This window comes from Enhydra lutris, unplaced genomic scaffold (genome assembly GCF_002288905.1).
Source record: "Enhydra lutris kenyoni isolate GAN:26980312 unplaced genomic scaffold, ASM228890v2 scaffoldscaffold11, whole genome shotgun sequence".
Lineage (NCBI taxonomy): Eukaryota > Metazoa > Chordata > Mammalia > Carnivora > Mustelidae > Enhydra > Enhydra lutris.
Genome location: NW_019154095.1, coordinates 17785995 through 17807146, shown reverse-complemented (window position 1 = coordinate 17807146; position 21152 = coordinate 17785995). Strand labels below are relative to the sequence as shown.

General features: G+C 35.9%; 1 protein-coding gene across 1 annotated transcript in view; it reads left to right on the top strand.

Moving 5' to 3' along the window:
- LOC111144433 (tankyrase) overlaps positions 1-21152 on the top strand; it is a 205557-nt gene that overhangs the window by 140210 nt on the left and 44195 nt on the right. Inside the window, exons 9-13 of the mRNA XM_022498736.1 lie at positions 907-1028; positions 2473-2564; positions 2657-2735; positions 14205-14376; positions 20468-20547. Of these exons, the coding sequence (XP_022354444.1) occupies positions 907-1028; positions 2473-2564; positions 2657-2735; positions 14205-14376; positions 20468-20547 (545 nt within the window). The remainder of the gene's footprint in view (positions 1-906; positions 1029-2472; positions 2565-2656; positions 2736-14204; positions 14377-20467; positions 20548-21152) is intronic.

Below are 21152 nucleotides of genomic sequence, written 5' to 3'. Positions count from 1 at the left end.
AACCAGAATTGTAAAATAGAAAAAATGACTGTAAGTTTTTAAGTATTGGATTGTTATTCATGCCACTAATTTAGAAATCACTTTTGAGGGACCTGGGTGACTCAGTGGGTTAAGCCTCTGCCTTCAGCTCAGGTCATGATCTCAGGGTCCTGGGATCGAATTCCGCAGCAGGCTCTCTGCTCAGCGTGGGCCTGCTTCCCCCTCTCTCGTTCTCTGCCTGCCTCTCTGCCTGCTTGTGATCTCTGTCAAATAAATAAATAAAATCTTTTTTAAAAAAATCACTTTTGAAAAAAATCTTGTACAAGTAATAAAATACTGTTTTTCGAAAAATTCTCAAACTCATAGTTCAGTTCTTCCCTTCTCTGTGCTAAAACTATTACTATTTGGCGACTATTTTTCTAAGTGCCTTTTTGGTACCATTTCTTGTATTTAGTTGTGGTGGCAATGGTAGTAGTAACAGTGCAATAAATTGGGTCAACCTGTCTTTCCTCTTTTACTACTTGAATTTTCATTTCATTATATGTACTTTCATGAAAGTATGTACAGACCTATCTTTGTTGTTTAAGAGCTCTAAAGTAGTCCAGTGGATATGTATTTGTAACTGGTTTCCATTTGGTGGACATTTTTGGTTGCTTGTGTTAAAGTGTAGCTGGAGTGTATGTGTATCCTTTGTATGTGTATCCTTATGAATTCTGAGAGTATAAAACAGTCTTATTTCAGAGTATACATTTTTCAAAAATTTTCAGTAACTATACATCCTTGTCACCTTTATCATTGTATCAATCTGCTGCTGCTATTGGTAAAATAGAGCAATATGTAAAATTAATAATTTTCTGATTTGTAATCCTGCTAAAATGATTGGTACAGATTTTAAATCTTTTTTGTCAACCATTATTTCATTAACAGATGAATTTAAAGGTCATTCTTTACTACAAGCAGCCAGAGAAGCAGATCTAGCCAAAGTCAAAAAAACACTCGCTTTGGAAATCATTAATTTCAAACAACCACAGTCTCATGAAACTGCGCTGGTAAGATTTTATTGTTAATCCATTCCTTAGGTCTGTAATAGTAGTGGAGGTACAAAGGATGATTTCATTTCAGAAACCTTAAAGTAACTTTAGTATCTGAAATGCCAGGAATTACCATTTTAGTGTTGGTTGCATTGATTGCTTTCATGGATGAGGGAATAGACATTTGCTCACCCTTGATTTGGGGATTATTTTTAGTTTTGTCTTTAGCCAACCATATTATAACAAATCTACTTTAGTGGCCAGTTCTTTCATAAAATAAAAGGTATGATTTTCTTTTTAGAATCTTTTTTTTTATGGTTGCTAGGTAAAGACTATTTGTTTATACAGAGAAAATTAAAGTATTTTCAAAGGTGCTTGCATCATCCTTTGAAGCAATTATCCAAAGAATTATTCTTAATTATCCAGAGAATTACTACATTCATTATAGAAAAATGATAAGATTGTGATTTTTTTTCCAGACTATACAAATTGTTTTTTAAACTGTTCATGTTTTTTTCTTCTAATGTCCTTTCAGAAAGATTAGCTTATTTTCCTTGTCATTGACCACATTAAGTTTCAGATATAGGGCTGGTAAAATTATTCCTGAATTAAGAATTTAAACATACACGATGCCTATCTCACAGACCTGTAAATATGCTTCCGTTAACATTCTCACATATATCTGGCACAAAAAAAGTCAAGCTGTAGTCGGTTCTTGCTGAAAACGACATTAAAAGAGTTGGCAAACTGAAATGGGCCAACTGTATGTGCACTTAAATACATGGCCCTCAAACTGGGGTCAGATGCATTCAAGCTCTCCAGGATTATGCCTGGAGATGCTCAGAGCAGCAGCGTAAACCTGACCTGCTTTTTTGGAGTGTTCGTTTTATTCATTGGCAAGTAGGTTTTTACTCCTAAAAATTTAATACAAACATTTATATAAAACAAATTGAATACAAAAATTGTATAAATATAGGATAAAACATAAAATTTCTGAGAATACTTCTTCCACTAAAGAGTTTCAAGTCTATTACCTTCTTGCCTGTCCCTGGGCATATTGGCTTATAGTGCTAGGCGTAGTTCTGTGGCAGGGTTTGAGAACCATTGATTTATGTGACTGACAAGCTCATGAGGGATTGACTAGGTCAGGTCAGGGTATCTGTGGCTTTGGAGAGGCCGCATTCTGATACCTTCAAATGAGTATATACTGGATAATTATTTATTGTCCAAAGGAAAAGAAAGTCTCTCTTAGTGCTTAACTAAGATAATTTCACCTTGGTTTAAAGGCATGTGTCTTATTCTTCCAGTGTATCTAGAAAGATTTGATCATCTCCATAATGTAAAATATATAAGTGTGTTTTGACAGAACAATGTTCTAAATAATCAGCAGATGCTATTTAATTCTGGAATGTACTTTTAAATAGAAGTTTATTTTATTAACTTAGTTGTATTTACTTTACAGCACTGTGCTGTGGCCTCCCTGCATCCCAAAAGAAAACAAGTGACAGAACTATTACTTAGGAAAGGAGCGAATGTTAATGAAAAGAATAAAGAGTAAGTGTAATTGCAGAAGAAGTTGTGCGGTTCTTAAAGGGGAAATGCAACAAAAGTTAGGAAATTTCCTTTTCCTTTCCTCCTCTCCATAGTTTCATGACTCCCCTGCATGTCGCAGCAGAACGAGCTCACAATGATGTCATGGAAGTTCTACATAAGCATGGAGCAAAGGTAAGCCACACACCCTGAAATGAGATGTCAGACTTGGAATCGGGTAGCTAGCCCCGCTTTAGACCCTTGCTCTTCTCTCTGATTTTCCTGGAGAAATTAATTTTCTAAAGGACTGTTACCACACCTATTCTCTTTTAAAACTGATTTAAATCTTGTTACTAATGAAGATAATCACCTGTGTTTTATTATACTTTAGTGCCGTTGTTCTATAAAGCGATAAAATGTAGCTATGGTCTTATCATTCAAAATCCATTTAACTTTACATTGTTTTACAATAGTACTGGAATTGGTCGATTTTTTTTTTAAAGATTTTATTTATTTATTTGACTGACAGATCACAAGTAGACAGAGAGGCAGGCAGAGAGAAAGGGAGAAGCAGGCTCCCCGCTGAGCAGAGAGCCCGATGCAGGGCTCAATCCCAGGACCCCGAGATCATGACCTGAGCCGAAGGCAGAGGCTTAACTCACTGAGCCACCCAGGCACCCCTGGAATTGATAGATTCTGATAGTCAACATCATTGATGGTTTATCAGAATAATTTATGTAAGTGGTAGAATATTGCTGCTTATTCTAAAGAACACTTTTGTTCCTTCAAACTGGTATTGATAATAATCTTCTCAAAAAACCTCGACACTAAAGAAATATGAAATTTGGGGGTAATCATTTTTGTTGGCATTGTCTGAAATTGTCTTGGAAATGTTTAAATCCTCAAGAGTATATATTTTAAAGCAGAAGTCTCCAGTGTAGACATTCTATGGAACATACAGGATGAGCCATTGGGGACAGGAAAAAATATGAGAATTTTAATTTACTAAAATAGTAATTTCCTAATTTCTGAATAAAGAAATTAACATTTGCTGATATTTAATACACAGATTAATGCTGGCTGCCTCATCAGGTCCATGTGTCAGCCTGTCTCAGACAGCTCCAGGTGTTTCCTGAGGAAGAATGGGAGTCTGAGTAGCAAGGGATTGGCATTAACAGACTCACTCATGTGTTCACTTTCAGCATGTCGTGACATATTGCACTTTTCACATGCCCAAATGAGTAGACTTATGGGTACTATCCTAAATGGCGGGTTTCAGTTTGACTTTTTGACAACTTATGCTTTCCATTTGATTCTAAAAGCACCATCTGAATGCGGTGCTTGAATTAGGGCTCAGCCCTCTTACACTGTGTCCACCATCCTGCCTCCTACCCCTCCTCATGTCCAGTTCCCAAGCTAAGGCCAGTAAATTAGAAAAGGCAGAGAATTTGATAGGGAGATCTAATACCACTAACTAATTTGTCTTACTTAGATAAAACTTAGTAATATTTACATAAGCCAAAACATTTTTTTGCTCAAAGCTTGATGATAAATATAATCAGGTTCACTGTGCATGGTAAACTAAACATTGTGACTTAACATAGAAGACATACTTTTTAGTTTACAGTCCTCTACTTTCTGGTTTTATGAACTTGAACTTCATTTCCTGGAACCTTAATTGACTCATCAGTATTATGTGGGTGTTAATATCTCCTCTATAAGCATTTGTGTGTGTCTCCATGCGTGCACACGTGTAAAAATTAAATGAGCTATGCATATATGAGTATATAGTTTAGTACCTGGCATACAAGCAGTACTTTGGTTACTTGTAAATATGAGCATTGTATTTTTTCCGTATTTGTCTTTCCAAACATACTGCGTATTTCCCTTAGTTATCTAAATTTTTATAAAAGAGTTGTAAACCAGTTCCTTTATAATTTGTTTTGATCCACTAACTCAACAAATACTGAAATGCAAAATGATTAAGACCATGTGCTAGATACTGTGGAAGATACTAATTTGAAAGTTTGTGCAACTACCAGACTTGAAGCTAATCCTAAATCCAATTTAGTGGCATTAGCAATGGAGAAGGAAGAGAAAGATGAAAGCCACTTATAAAGGAATAATTATATATATGGAAATGAATAGAATGCTAGAATGGACTTAGAAACTGGTGGTCAGTTCAGGGAAGTGAGAAAGCTAGAAAGAAATACTGGTTTTCTATACCTTGATAATTTTGTACTTAGAGTTAGGGACATGTAGCTAAAACTAGTGGTTGAAAATAACAGCACTAGAGTATGAATGACAGTCTAGGATTCAAGAGATCTTTTGGAAAGCCATCAGTATAGTGATCATGCATTGCAAAGTCCTGGTAGAGAAAATATGGAAAGATGAGTTGAGAGTTGAGGAAACGACCTTTGCAGATTACTGTGTTTAAGGAGCAGCAATGGGAAGAGAAGACAGGTCGATCACATGTCTATTGAGTATAATAGGAATATTATAGGAATAGGAATATGATGAAGCAACAGGTGATCGGTGCTGCGGGAAGAAATCAAGGTAGGCAATGCCATTTAACTGGGCGATATTTGTGAAAAGGCTTTGGTAGCTTTTGAAGGAGGTGTTTCAAAGATACAGGGATAGAGAATTGTATTCATTAGGGTCTTGGCAAAAAAAACAGCACACTTGAAATGGGTAATTTGAGGAAAGTTTAGTAAGGGAATTATATACAAAGGTGGGCAAGGTTTAAGGATATGAGCAAGGGATAGCAACAAGTGTGGAAACATCATCTTTGGGCCTGAAAGGTCAAGGAAAGGGAGAGGTCCCTGGAAGGAGAAGAAGGTAGCTGTTTGGAGACGGCCCCTGACAGCACTTTGAGAGAGGGTAAGTCTAACCCCTACCCCCCATACTCCTGCTGCCCACCGGTCTCCTGCCATTGCCTCCCATTAGCCAAATGTAGTAAGAACTTAAAGACCAAAAGCACTCATTGATATGATCCATCTAGATGAGTTTCCCAGGACACAGAGCAGGGTGGAGGATGGATAGGAATCTGGAGGGCAAGCAGACAGTGTTGAGAAAAAGGAGAGAAAGCAAATGGCTAGTAAAGAAAGGCAGGTTGTAAGAAAACAGGGGGTATTAGCCAATTCATTTGAAAAATTAACTTTTATAGTGGAGTAAATTTCTGTTTCTAAAAAAAATTAATTATCTCTGTCAACCCCCAGCTTTGCAAGATTGCCATAAAGCCTAAATAGGAAGAGATATGAAGATTTAGTCTTTCGTATGGCAGGTTTTTTTTCTTATTATTGTTAGCTACCGTGGCATTCTACTGCTACTGCTTTGTCTGCTATCATTATTAAGTAGAACTTCAGTCCCGGTTGCATATGGTATTATTAACACCTAAAAATGAAAGGTTTAATTCGGAAGTGCTTTTTTTCGTATATAAAAGCACTGCTATTTTGTCATTATTCGAGCATCTGTTAAATGTGTGGAACATGGAGAAATTTCCTTTGATTGTTCATTTGTCTTAATTTGACAGATTTATTTATATTGTATGTAGAAAGAAATTGTGTCAATAGTAATTGGCATTAAGTGGGCTTATTTCTCACATTGAGAAGTGATGAAGAGTCTTTGCTCACTTTGGGGAAATGTGTTAGCTCGTTACAAGGACTTGATTAATGCCTTTCTAGAAATGGATTGATAAGCAGTTTATATTAGCCCAAAGATGTTAAATAAAATGCATTCAAAGCTGTAGATTTACAGTATCTCTTATAGTTCAGATATCTACAGTTAGAGCATATCAGCGTAAAGAGCAAAGGGGCCAGGGTCTCAGACACATTTTAGTTACCGGTAACAAATCAGTTGAATCTAGAGTAAGCATAAATGGAAATCTGTTCATACTTACATAAATGTATGCTTACTACTTTTTAGAGATAACCCGTATTGTTATACCATAGAAATAATCTACAGGAATTGTGGCTGAGATTCACAAAAGACTAGAACAAGAGATTTATAAACTGTTGGGTACCTTGACTGCGTCCCTGTCTGTCTCTCTTTCTGCAGTTGCTTTGTTTCTTTTCTTTGTTGGTCTTTGTTCATCTGTTTCACTCTTCTTATAGACTGTATTTTTGTTTTACTTCTCTGTGGCCTAAATATGGGCTTTGCAGGCCCTCCTTTACATGTCTTTGGCTTAGAAATATACCACCTGCAGCTACTGTCTCTTCTTAGTCTCAGGAACAAGAAGGGGAGAATCTGAATGAGGCTGCGGTTTGTGCACATGACCATTGGATCGGCTCCCTCTAGTCTCATCAGCTGTGCTCAGGGACTGGTTTCTCAGACAGTTAGGGCATGTGAGGAGGTGAGTTCCCTTTTAATAAGTTTGAGTTCAGCTAGTAAACAATTTAGTTTCATGTCCTTCTAATTATATTGAAATTTAACTTCTTAGACAAATTTTATATTCCGTAGTGGGTTCATAACACAGTAAAGGATTAAAAACCTTTTAAAATGGGGCACATGGGTAGCTCAGTCAGTTAAGCATCCGACTCTTGGTTTTGGCTCAGGTCATGATCTCAGGGTCGTAGGATGGAGCCCTTCACTGGGCTCCATGCTCTACAGGGAATCTGCTTGACATTCTCTCTCCCTCTGCCTGTCCCCCAACTTGTGCGCGCTCTCTTGCTCGCGCACGCACTCTTGCTCACACTCTCTAGCTCACACTTTCTCTCGCTCACACTCGCTGTCTTGCTCACACTCTCTCTCTAAAATAAATTTTAAAAATATTTTTTAAAAAAGAAGGACCTTTAAAGTGAAATATTGATTACTGTATCAGAATTTTAGCTCAGTTTGTCTATTTCATTCCTCATAGGAGAGGCTTTAATTATATCCATCCCACCATGGATAACAACGCTCTGTTTGTATCTGTAAAAGCTTTGAAATCAAATTAAATTATATTCTTAACCCAGATAAAATAAGTCTATTATTTTCAGTATTAAACAATTTTGTCAACATTGGCATTTAACTTTTTTTTTCCCTTCACATTTCTAGGGAAAGAATAATGTATATTTTTTGGTTAGAGAATATTTTAATAGTAGGGTACCTAGATGGCTCAGTCACTTAAGCATCTAAATCCTGATTTAGGCTTAGGTCATGATCTCAGGGTGGTGGGATCAAGCCCTGTGTGAGGCTCCTTGCTCAGAGGGGAGTCTGCTTAAAATTCTCTTTCCCTTCCTCTCCCTCCCATGCATGCATATGTGCTCATGCTCTTTCTCTCAACTAAATCCTCTTTTAAAAAAGAATATTTTAATGGTCTAGTGTTTGCTCAGTATACACATTAGTATGATGAAGATAATAATCTTTATCACCAGAATTTACCAATTTATTGTTCTCATGAACCAGTCACTTACCAACCATTTTCGAACACCACCTTGTACAAGGCACTGTACTTGTTACAATGTTACAAGGCTATATATGAAGTTTGAATTTGATGGAGTCTTCTTTTAAGAGACTTAAGATCTAGTAGTAATAGTCTTATCCAGCACAGTCAACTTGAATAGCTACTGTATACATTGGAAAGTGAGGTATATAAGAGAAATACAGGTAGACTGCTATTCAGAGAATAGTTACTTCTAGTGGGAGTAACAGGCTGGGGGAGAGATTAGAGAAATTTCATTTAAAAAAAAAGTAGGATTTCAGCTAGGAATGTTCAAGGATTAGATATGTAGAAATTGGCAAAATACAAATAATATATTTTAAATGACTCAGGAAGGCAAAGCAGTTAGAAGTTACGATTAGTGAGTCCAGTGGGTACTGAAAAGGAGAGTATAATGAAAATCTTGAAAAGATGTGTTGGAGCAAGGTCTTGATAGTTTCATTTGGAGAGTTTTGATTTTGCTCTCATAATACTTGGAGAGCCACTGGAAAATTTTGAATAGGCAGGTGGCATGCACAGAATCCAGCTTCAGAAAGATAAATACTTCCTAGAAAACTACGGTCTTGTAGAAAGCCAGTTACAGAAATGTAGACTCAGGGTATGGACATCGTATCTGGCATAATGATTTAGCAGTACTCAGCAAAATTAGTGTTTTAAGATTTTTGTAGAAAGAGACAATAGTAAGATAATGTTTCTTACCTTCAAGCTAAGAGGGTTATAATGTACCTGCTACCTGTTCCCTGGGGTATAGTCTGTCCACCAGGACATAGACCTATTTCAGATTCCTATCTTTTACTCCTTTTCTTGCAGATTTATGAAAGCCTGTCATTTCTTTTTTTTTTTTTTCCTCTTCACTTTCACTTTCAAAGTGGCCTGATTTAGGGGGAAAGTACATTGTCATTCTAGCTAAAGGCATACAGAGGCTGTTTTTAACTCTGAGGTTACTTGAAATTCAGATTGAGATAGACCCATGTTCAACAGCTAAAGTAGAATTACAGTGTGAGTTAACAATAGATGATTAATTATAGAAATACCACAGAATAGTTCGTGATTTTATTACCAAATGAGTGATAGGGACAATGATAGCTTTAAGTTTAGGAGAGAGATGAACTCAGTCTCGAGGTTAACACTTTGAGACTAGGCTTTTCACACTGATTCAGATATTGAGAGACTCTGTTCAGCCATTTGCTGATAATCTGCGTGCTGGTTTCCAGGATTGTTTTGACGGGTTTGAATCATGCTTTTATACCCTATATATTTCAGGCCAAATGCTATTGTGGTTTTTTGCTTTTTATTTTTTATTTTTTTTTTATTTATTTTTTTTTTTTTACTACTTATCTCCTTAAAATAAGAATAATAAATTCATGATGGCATGTATAAAATCTGTCATTTTTTTTAGGTTAAAAATACAAAACTTACGGAGAGCAGTGTGTGTGTGTGTGTGTGTGTGTGTGTGTGTGTGTGTAGCTATTTAATTTGTAAGTTCTTTTTTTTTTCCCAAAGATTTTATTTATTTATTTGACAGACAGAGATCACAAGTAGGGAGAGAGGCAGGCAGAGAGAGAGGAAGGGAAGCAGGCTCCCTGCTGAGCAGAGAGCCCAATGTGGGGCTCAATGCGGGGCTCGATCCCAAGACCCTGGGATCATGAACTGAGCTGAAGGCAGAGGCTTCAACCCACTAAGCCACCCAGGCACCCTAATTTGTGAGTTCTTAGAAGAATCCTTGTGAGTGAGCAATCTCATTTATTTGGTTATCTCAGCTTGAATGACCCTTTTAAGTGCTTAACTATATGCATAATACTAGATTGTATTTGGGGTTTTTTTTTTTTTTTTAGAAGTTTAATCCTTACATAATAAAGAATATTTTGAATGTTGGTAAGCCTGTTTTTTGACCGAGTGAAGAGTTGTCAGTGTGTATGAGTCAAAATTGCCAAAGCCAAGAGGACAAAAAGACAATGTTGTCATGACTTTCAGGTTATCATGGGCTTTAGTTGGTCCTTTTATCCAGTGCTTTCAATTACAGATTTTGTAGATAACATGCTCAAGTCATTTATTTTCCTATATTTCTCCATCAATAGAGTGAATTACTATCAATTCCCAATTATATAACCTATAGAGTCATAGTAGAGTAATAAATCCAAACTTATGGGAACCATTAAACAATTAGAGTTCCCTATAACTCTCTGGGATCACAGTGAAATATAAAACATCACCCTTTTTCACTGTGAAACTGAATTAGAGCAGCAGTGCAAATCCTGCCAGATGACCCATTGTAAAAATCAGAGAATGGGGATTGACCTGTAGTCCTATAAAATGGTTACTGTTGCCTTCTAAAAACAAATTCATCACCTACCTTGGAAGGCACATGCGTTCTGGATTTTATTGCCTTGAACCATTTCAGAATACGTATGTGGAAGGAAAAAGAATAGATAGACCACTTTGTAGAGACCCTTGATTGTATCATCTGCCTGCTTGACAAAAAAATAAACAAAGACAGAGCATCAGAGTACTGATAAGGTTAAATATAAGAGGAAGTTAGGGACCTTAATTTTTGTATTCAATTTTGAATCATTTTAAAGATCAGTAATGGCTCCAAAGACAGCTGATCTCCCATCCAGCAATCACTGTTCCCTTTCTTCTTTGCTTCAGAACAGGGATCAGCAAACATGTTCTTAAAAGTCCAGATAATAAATATTTTCAGCTTTTGGGGTACTTACATAGCCATTTTAAAAACAATTATTTTAAAATTATAAAAATCATTCTTCACTTGCAAGCAGTATAAAACAGTCCCCTGGTTGGAATTAACCCACAGGTCATAGCTTGCCAACTCCCTCTTTGGAACTCTAGTTTGTTCAGAGTTGGGAGCTTCTTGGAAGCCTGGATTGGGAACAGTTTTGGTAATTTTATTCTCCTTGCTTGTGACTGGTATAGGCATCGTTTGGGGAAGCGTTTTTGGCCCTAGCCGTAAGAAGTCAACTCGGAAAGCTTTCTTCTTTTTTTTACAATAGATGTATAAAACATCCTTTTTGGCTTTGGAGTATGAAGTTGATGGCATAGAGCTGCCACTGTCCTCTTTTGACCGTGGAAGGACAAGCCTGGAGTCCTGAGATTAGGGTATCTGAGAAATTGACATTTGCTTCTTATGAGGACATGCTCCTATGAGGGTTTTCCTCACAAAAACCCTTGTCAAATGTCTGTTTAATATTTTCCCTGGCATCCATTCTTGTTCATTCCCTGGGTTGTACAAAATATCACCACATTGTTCTAGTTTTGTTCTGCTTGTTTCTGTGGAATGGGTGCTTCTGTTAAATATCGCTGATCCTTTTCTACAGCTTCTCAGTGTGTCACCTTCGCTGGCTGATAAAGTACTCCATCGATACTCTTTTGTTGCTACGGTAACAATTTAGAGTTCGAGGGGACAATTCTCTCATAATAAAAAATATATACATTTTCTAAAGCAAAGGATTCTATGTTACACTGGTCTGTCTTGTAGTTTATCTGGAAAGTTTGGTTTTCTGAGATACTAGAATCTAATGCCACGTATGGAAATGAGTGAATGCCGTATATACGTCAGTAGGGATGAAGACATAAAGCTTCAGTATATGATTAAGGTTTTAACTTCCTAGCATTATCAGTCAGTCCTCATTAAATGGTTGGAATTTTTTTTCAACTAGACATAAAAAATTCCTCTTATAAATGAACTCTAACAGCGATTTATACGTTATTCTATTTTTTTTTTCCACTTATTCACATAAGCTGTTCACATAGCTCCAAGCTATGTCCTAGACCTTGTGTTTCTGGGGATTGGGGAGGACAGAGGAGAAGAATTACATTTAAGATCAAGTCATAATTTCTGCTTTTAAAAAGCTTCCAATTTACATATAGCATCTAGCACCAAGCCTAATATCGGGAAGTGCTTAGTAAACGTTAGCTGCATCCATTTCTGACCAGACTTTTTAGGAGGTAAACAACTTAGTTGTAATTTTGACAGCTGTATACAAGGATAAGGAGTATGAAACAGAGAATAATAGCTTGGTAGAGAAATGAGAACGTGTCAGTGGAGCTGCATTCAGCACCACCCCTCCAAAACCGAGAGTAAAGAGAAACAAGGAAGTTAATGGAAATAATATTAGTGAGTGGTGGTTTTTGCCCAGACTCATTCCATTCCACAAGTGCATGCCCCAGACTGAGTGAGAGAAAGAAGGGAATCTGTTGTTTCTTGTATTGTGCTCAATTTCACCAGGTTTACGTATCGAGACAACCTCTCCTTACACATAGTGTGTTTTTAGTGTTTAAAGATACTATATGACTTTGGGGTTCAGTTGTTCTGCTGATACATTGAAGGCAAAACTGGCCAGTGTTGAATTTGCTAAGAAACCTTGTATCTGTCTCTACCATTACATTGTCAAGGTGTTTGCAAGGATAATGTTGACCAAAGGCAGATTTTACATTTTGCAGTGACTTTAGAAACTAGCACCTTTATAAAACAGGGTTCCAGTGCAATCTGATAAAGCTGCAGCACAGCAAGCCTATCAAATTGTGATGAAAAAATAGAGTAGAAAGGAAGATAGTATAAAAGTAAATTATAGATGGTCTTAAATGACATGCTGAGGAGTTCATGTTTATTTGAAGGCACCGAAGAGTCACTGAGTTTGAGCTGGAAAATAACTTAGTAATATCTGTATTTTGAAGTAGTAGTTGTCAGGCCACGTTCCCATGACTTAGCAAATTGTACTGAGGATTTCGGTCACTATAATTAAATAATTTAGTGGGTTTCTTACCAAATTTCCAGAAAAATGTTAATGATTAGAATGTTCCCAATTTTAAGTTTTTCTCTTGGGGTGATGTAACAAAGAAATAGAAAGTCAAGAAGTTTAGTTTGGTAGCCTGTGTTTTCCATCAATACATTCTTATGGCTGTGCTTTTATGTTGCTTATGTATAAACAGTCACTTTTCCACTGGCAAATGAGACCTCTAATTACATATATCAGTATGTCATGATAAATTAATAACGAATAAATAATAAATAAATAAATAAATAACAAATTAATAAGCAAATAACAAATTAATTAACAAATAAATAAATTAATGTGACACACCATTAAGAATTTAGATGAACGCTTGCCTGAAAAAGTGTGACAGCCTTACTTAAAATAATGGAAGACTGAGACATGGAGATCAGTCGTCTTAAATCTTTTCTTTCCTTAATCTTGTATTGGGTGGGTATGCACAAATATGCTAGAATAATCTGCTAGCATATATTTGAGAATTACTGTCTGCCCTGAAGAGGAGCCTTCTAGAAAACTCAGAAAACCTGTATATCCATAATCTCAATAGCCATAACAAAAATTGGCCCCATGTTAAAATTTGTAAGATGGTACTAACTTGACATGGGTATTCAGAAAGTCAGTAATCTTACCAAGCCTTCGAGTAATCAAGACCTCTTAAGAAAGCTCAGACTTGCACTGGATTTCATAATCCAGAAAGGCAGGAAGAAGGGCTTCTCTGAAAGAATCAGCGTGTACAACGAACATGGATTTTGGTCGGATTGGAATAGAAGGTACTTACAGGGGCATCCTGGAAAACAGGTTTGATCAAATTATGAAGCTGATCCCAAAGTTGAATGTTATCTTAAAACTAGCTAAATTGTTCTTCCTTTATAACGTCAAAGTTTTAAAAATGGAACATTTGAAAATTTAAATCTTTTGGGGGCTAGTTAAATGCGTTAGTAATTCAGGCACTAGTAATTCAGTTTAGTAACGAGGGTATTCTATTAAATTTATTTACTAAAATTAGAAAAGAAATGTAATTAACTACTTTGACTGTCTTTGCTTACATATTCTGTAGTCTTCATGTTACAGGAGCAAGTTTGGTAAAATCCGTTCATCCAGAAGTATTACATGTACGTCTTGGATGTGACAGGCAGTGAACATCGGAGTCCCAGCCCTCAGAGACGTTGCATTCTAGTTGTTGAGGGGAGTGGAGGGACTGGAAGATGGACAGGAAGACAGTCATTCAGGGCAGGGATGAGTATGTTGTAGTTTTCAATAAGACAGACAGAGAAGGATAACTAAGAAACTGATATCTTTTCAGAAGCAGTCACCGAAAAGTTAATAGTAAATAGTCTGTGGCACTTTTCAGAATGCTTTTGACAGTTTTATTTTTCTTGTAAGAATTTATTTGCTAGGGTGTAAAATGGAACAAGTAGATACTCAATTCTCTGTTCCCACCCAATGGTTTTACAGATGAACGCACTGGACACCCTTGGTCAAACTGCTTTGCATCGAGCTGCCCTCGCAGGTCACCTGCAGACCTGCCGCCTCCTGCTGACTTACGGCTCTGATCCTTCCATCATCTCCTTACAAGGCTTTACAGCCGCGCAGATGGGCAACGAAGCCGTGCAGCAGATTCTAAGTGGTGAGTTTAAATAAATAAGTAGTACATTCTGGCCTTCCCGCTTCATGTCCGCTGATAGAAACAGACAAACTCTGCACCACTTGTTTTAAGTCGCTCTTTGGAACACTTTCTTTGCCTGAATTTTTTTCATACCTTTCCTTGCTGGCAGTTTAGCCTGAGGCCCTTCCTATCAACCTTTCTGGTGGAGTGAGGTAGCTGTCAGGAAAAGGAGACATATACTCTCTCTCTCTCTCTCTTTTTTTTTTTTTTTTTTTTAAGTTTTAAATTGAAAACCTGACTCATGGGTGTTACGATCAAAGGTGACTTAAAGCTCCTATAAATGGTGTGGAATTATGGCAGCTCTAAAATCTGTCAAATAGAGGAAATAAGAAATCATTCATCTGGTAATGATCTTTAATTCATTGTTCTTACATATGGAATAGTCTGACTGGCTTTTTTTTTTGTATTTCTTAACTTCCTTTCGGCGTTAGGAAATTATCTTGTTTTTTCTAGCTTAAATACAATTATAAAATCTTATTGAATATTAGTGCCTACCTAGTACAGCATTTGATATTTTATCTGCTTAATGTATTGAGGAAGATTGAACATAGAACTGATATGAAAATTGACTAGTTTCCTGAGCCCCCAAATTAGAGGAAATGGCACCGTCTAGCTCTTGAAAAATGGTGAGCTAGATAGAAAATTAATTTGGTATAACTGACTCTTGTTTCCCATCCCTTTTATTTTTGTCTGTGGGTTACATCTGCTCTAGAATGACATAACAGACAGAAAAGTAGAATGGAGAAGGAAGGCTACAGACTAGGAATCTGAAGTCCTAGTTACTTTCTTCTGCCGATAACCCAGGATTTCTTTGCTCCATCAGACACAGTGCCTTGTCATAATGAATATTTTATAATATCCCCTTTTCTTATTCAGAAATGAAATGTATAGATAATGTGACCTAACTGTACAGATACCTTCCAAAAACCCCAAATTAAATACCCTAACTATAATATAAAGCGAAAATGACAGTAAGTTAACATAAAATAATTTATAATTATTGTAATAGTAATAGCTTGGATAAAACAACACTAGAAGACAAAAATAAGCCCCACAAATTTCTCAAGAGCCCCGCAAAAGTATAGCACAGCTGAGAATCACAACTATATTCTGAAATAGGGAACTTTCTAGGCTCGTGGAGCTCATATATGTATTGTTAGAGCTGAATCAGAATATCTGTGCCACGTTTTAAAAGCTATTAATTGGAATTTACTTTCCTCATGCCAGCTCATTCGTAGATAGTATCATTCTTTTTTTTTTTTTTTCTTTTTTTGGTATCATTCTTCTTTAGGCTTAAATGGTGATCTAGAGACATTTGAAGTAAGCCCTGTCTAGAACACCTTTACATCAAAATTGAAAAGATCTAGAGGAATGAAATTTCCTATTACAGGATTGCAAGCTTGAAGTATGAAAAACATGATTTCATTTAACTTCCTGTTCCAATGGAGCAATAGAACATTTGCTTAAAGAGGAGATAGTATCATGCTTTGATTAGAAACTTTTTCAGCCTTCTCAGTAAATTCTAATATAATTTCTAAAAAGTGTGATTTTTATTAAAACATTCTAAATTTTTTTTACACTTTTACCAAGAACCATTTAATGTTGGATTTTAAGTTAGATTTTATAATTTGTAACCATAAATCAGGCAAACAGCTATCACATCAAAATTTCTAATAATATTATGCATAATTTTAGAGATAATTGACAAAATGGAGAAGAAAGGATTGAATAAGCAGATTAGATCCATTAATGCTTTTTAAATGCCTTCTAAGTCAGTATAATTAGAACGTATGACTTCTGGTAAAAGATAAAATTAAATACTGAATCACAAATGAAATATTTTATTCAATTATTTTGGTAATTCTTCTTAAAAGTTTGTTTGGAATATAAAACATTATACAGGTAATTAAATGTGTAACAGAGGACATGCCAGAACTTTTGGATTTAATTCTTAATATTCTTTATTGATCTGGAAAAATAGTACGAATAGTAGAATTGTATGATAAAATGTTGCCCTTAGAAAGGTTTTGAAAATAGGAATTGTTTTTTTGTTTGGAAAAAGATATAATTTTTTAAACTAATATTTCTATGAGAAACTGGTGTATCTATAGTCTGTGGTCCATGTACTAGCTGAACTTTCTGATTTTACCTACATTGACTCATCCATCCCGGGTTATATGTGTAATGACTCCCTAAAGAATGCAGCAGTCATTTTCAGGCTGGGAGTTGTATCCCAGTAGTGATCTGCAAAATCAATTTAGTGGGTTGTAACCAACGTTATAAAAAATAGAACAGAGTAGAAAATATCAGAGTTCAGTTTTTGAAATGGTCAATGTAACTTCTGTCTTTCTAAAGTAAATTACAGCCATGAAGAGATTTAATTATGACACAAAATTAGGATAAATATGGGTTTACACAACTTTTTTTTAAACAGATCTATACATTTATATGTGTATACACACATGTGCACACACAGATACACTAATATCAGAATGTTTGGTTTTATGTGTTTATATATACATATGTGTGTGTATTCATTTTGTGTATTGAGTCCCAACATAAAGTACGTTAGGTTGGGCATACGAAGTAGCCATTTTTGTAGGAAAGACACAGCCAGATTATTGGGAATTGAAGGTGGTTTAACCTACTGTGTTTTATTGTGGGTCATGGACAAAAAAGTCTGGCAACATTTAAATAGCCTTAGCTCTCTTACATCAAAATAATAAACATTTTGTTTTCTTAGGAAAAAAAAAAATGCAGCAGTCATATAGGTTGTATACTAAGTTACTGGTATTCTGTTCCGGGTAACGCTTTAAAGATGTATTTAAATACACCTGTTGATACCAGGTTTAAGACCCACTTTTAAAGACCTGTGCTTCCTGCTCTGAGGTCAGTAGTTGCAAATAGTTTACATTAATGGAGTTTGAATTGTAAACTCTTGGCAGTATTTACATCAAAATTGACATCAGATAGCAGCTTTTATAAACCAGCATTTTAAAACATCCTTTCGGAAGATTTGGCCTTTTTCTCCAGACATGCTTTCTCTATACCTGCTCTGTCCACTTGACTAGTGGCTCCTATATTAACAGATAAAGACTATTTCCAGCATCACAGACAGTTCTTTTAAACAGCAATTTTAGACTTGACCTTGGCATGAAATAATTCTGACTGTATTCCAATATGGTTATCCCGTTATTTTTACCTAATCATTTATAGAGGTAAGGATTTGTAGTAGCCAAATTAAACACTGAAATCCCCATTTACATTTACACATTGAAATAAGCCAGTACGGCCTATTGCCAGTCCAGTAAACAGCTAATCTTAGGGGATTAAAAAATAACAATAATAAAATAATTGTTTTACAAAAATAACAACTGCCTTCCAGCCATTGAAACTTTAGGTTTGGGGTTCCTTCCCTTCCTTTCCCTTCCCTTCCTTTTCCTTTCCTTTTCCCTCCCGTTCTCTCCCCTCCCCTCCCCTCTCCCTTTTCCTTTCCTTTCTCCTTTCCTTATTCTGGTGAGCCAGAATAGAATAGGAGAAAAAATTAGAAGCTCATCTTTAACCTTTGACTCAAGGTAAAATCTTTAATTTCATATTCTACAAAAGCCAGTGTGCTTATAAAAGAATTTATAAGGTTAAAACATTCTGAATTCTTTTCTTACAGTTTTTACTAATATAGTACTTTTCTTACACTTTTTACCAATGTAGTACTTTGCATATCAGCTACTCTTCTTTTACTTATATTCCCTTTTAACTTCATTTTTATGTCCTTCTTTTAATTCTGCATCTCTTTGTACAAAGTTTCTGGGGTGTATATATATCCTTTCAGCTAATACTTTGTTCACATTGTTTCTAAAAATGAATCTGTTCTAAGCCTGTTCAGGATTTATAATGGATGCAAAACTCTATAATTTGTATAGTAATTAATCAATATCTTTAAATAACTACTTTTGACTCTTTGACTAGGAGTAAGGATTTCTCCATGGTTCTCAGAAGCATTCTTGAATTTGCATAAAAATTTTTGCTTGATTGTAAAATTATATCGTTTGCAAGTAGTCTGCATCAAGACCAGTGTGCCAATTTCAATTAGTTCATAGAATTAAAACATTTAGCCTTATTTGTATCCCTCAGATGCTAGAATCTGAAAATATCCAAAGGTCCAACTCCATATACATAAACAATTGTCATTTTATTTTGTTGAAATGATAAGCGAAAACTATTACCTATAGATATCCAAAGGATGTTTCAGTGCATTTTCTCAACTGCCAGAGTCACTGTCACAGAGACGTAATATACACACGGACTTTCTCACCCATAAATGCAGCGGTGGCATGCACAGCAAGAATGGAGGCAAATTAGACCAGAAAGAACAGAATAAAGGCAGCCAAAGGAAGAGCAGTGACGGGCCAAACACACTGACCCAGTACAGACTAGCATGGAAGTCAGTTCAGCAAATGCTCTCTGGATGTTTTCTGTGAAAGGGAACATGAAGACGAGCAGGACCTGATTTCTTTCCTCCACAGCTCCGCAGGCTAACAAATAATGAACTCTCTTCTGAAGAAAATATTTATTGATGTTTCAAAAAGATACTTCATCATATGAAATACTCTCTCCTCGCTTTAATCTTAGCATTTTATCTGCTGTGTATTATCATGACTAAATAAACACAGTTTCTATTTTATGGACGAGTTCTCCTAACCAGTTCTGTAAAAGCCAGTCTCCTGAAGGAAGCACTTTAGACTGGAAAGAGCCAAAGTATTTCTTCTGAAATCTAAAACCTTTTCATAGCATCACTTGATCTTCCCATGTAGACAGTGGACTCAAGAAAGGCATCTTTGATCATAAGATAATGTAGTCTTAAATCCAAAGAGGATTTAAGGGAAACCTTAAACCTTAAACTGAAACTTAGTTTATAGGAGCAAAAGCTAACCTATTAAATGATTTGTCCATTGTCACCAGTACTAGTCAAAATCTAAGTCTCCTGGACTTCACTCCTTTTGGGTTACGTGAATGTGCGTTATAAAGGCCACCCATAACGTCCACAAACATATTTTGAGTGACATATGTTGTTTCCTTTGAAAATTTTTTAATTTGAGCCAATGTATAATGAATTTTTGGTTTGTTTATATTGTATTAATTGAAACACTTAATTTGTTAGCCTCGTACTTCTGCATCTAGCAGCCTCATCTGATTATTGTCTATTTAGCATTTGTGTCACACCTCCCAATTGTACAGACATTTTTAACTGCATTTCTCCGAAGCCATTCAATAAATGTGAATTAAACAAATTTCTGTATTTAGTAGGCCCTTTTGTACACTGATTATATTTTCTGAGACCACTGATTTGGGGAGTAGTCCCTCTGTTTATATTGAGGAAGTCCAGGCCAAAAAGAAAAAAGCTAAACATTAAGTCCTGAAAGTTGAGTGCCTTCCCTCGATTTACACAACAAAATCTATGGTAAAGCTTTGCTACCGCATTTGTAAGACCAAAGTATCATGAAGATGTTTTTGATATCCTGCTCCTATGTTTCTTTATTCCCTTTTGCCAAGTGTTGGCCAGAAAATGTGAAGACTTGAATAGTAGGGATGGAGAAGGATTTGTGTGTCTTAGAATTTTTTTTTTTTTCAGATTTTTTTCTTTTCTTTTTTTTCTTTTTTTTTTTTTTTTTACAGAGAAAGAGAGTGATCACAAGTAGGCAGAGAAGCAGGCAGAGAGAGAGGGGGAAGCAGGCTCCCTGCTGTGCAGAGAGCCTGATGTGGGGCTCGATCCCAGGACCCTGAGATCACAACCCGAGCCGAAGGCAGAGGCTTAACCCACTGAGCCACCCAGGCGCCCCTAGAATTTATTTAAATGTAGCTTAAGACGAGATAGATATGAATTGAAATAAGAAGGCACTTTTTTCTTAACTGAAAACAAAGAAGAATCCATAGCTTAGATCTCAGGAATTTCTTACCCCTTAATCTCTCTTTCCATTCACCAAATAATTTTCCCTTCTTAATTCTGTGATTCCTTAAAAACCAACAGGAGTAACCTTTCCTCTCTTTTATTTAGAAAGTACACCTATACGCACTTCTGATGTTGACTATCGACTCCTAGAGGCATCTAAAGCTGGAGACTTGGAAACTGTGAAGGTAAATCAGTGCTTTTAGAATCCTGGGTAGCGCCGTTGAAACTTTGCTAACCAATTCATTTTAAGTTCCTAAGTGAAACTATTCAAATCCAAATAATAAAGGGGATGAACAAAGTAGATCCATAAACAGGAGAGCTCTTTAACCAGGAAGGATTTTCTAGTATGTGCTTTATTATATCCATTAAACTGCTTTAGCTACTTTCCTTCTGGGTCTATGAAAGCTCTTTTATTTCCACTGATATTAATGAATGTGTTATTTGTGGCCACATTCATAAATGTCTAAGCTAGTTCAAGCCCTGGTAATATATTACACAATAAAGTTCGAAACAATATTTCTTCAACTTTTCTAAGAGATTCTCACTGTTGCTCTAGGAAATTGCTCTTATGATCCTGCATCCATTCGGAATTAACTTAAATACCGAAGATGGATTTTCTTCCTTTTTTTCTATTTAAGAAAAACAATTCTTTTTCTTTCTTTTTTTTTATTTGAGAGAGAGAGTAAAAGAAAATGAGAGGAAGAGCACAATCGAGGTGAGGGGCAGCAGGAGAAGCAGATTCCCTGCTGAGCAGGGAGCCTGATGCAGGGCTTGATCCCGGGACTCCAGG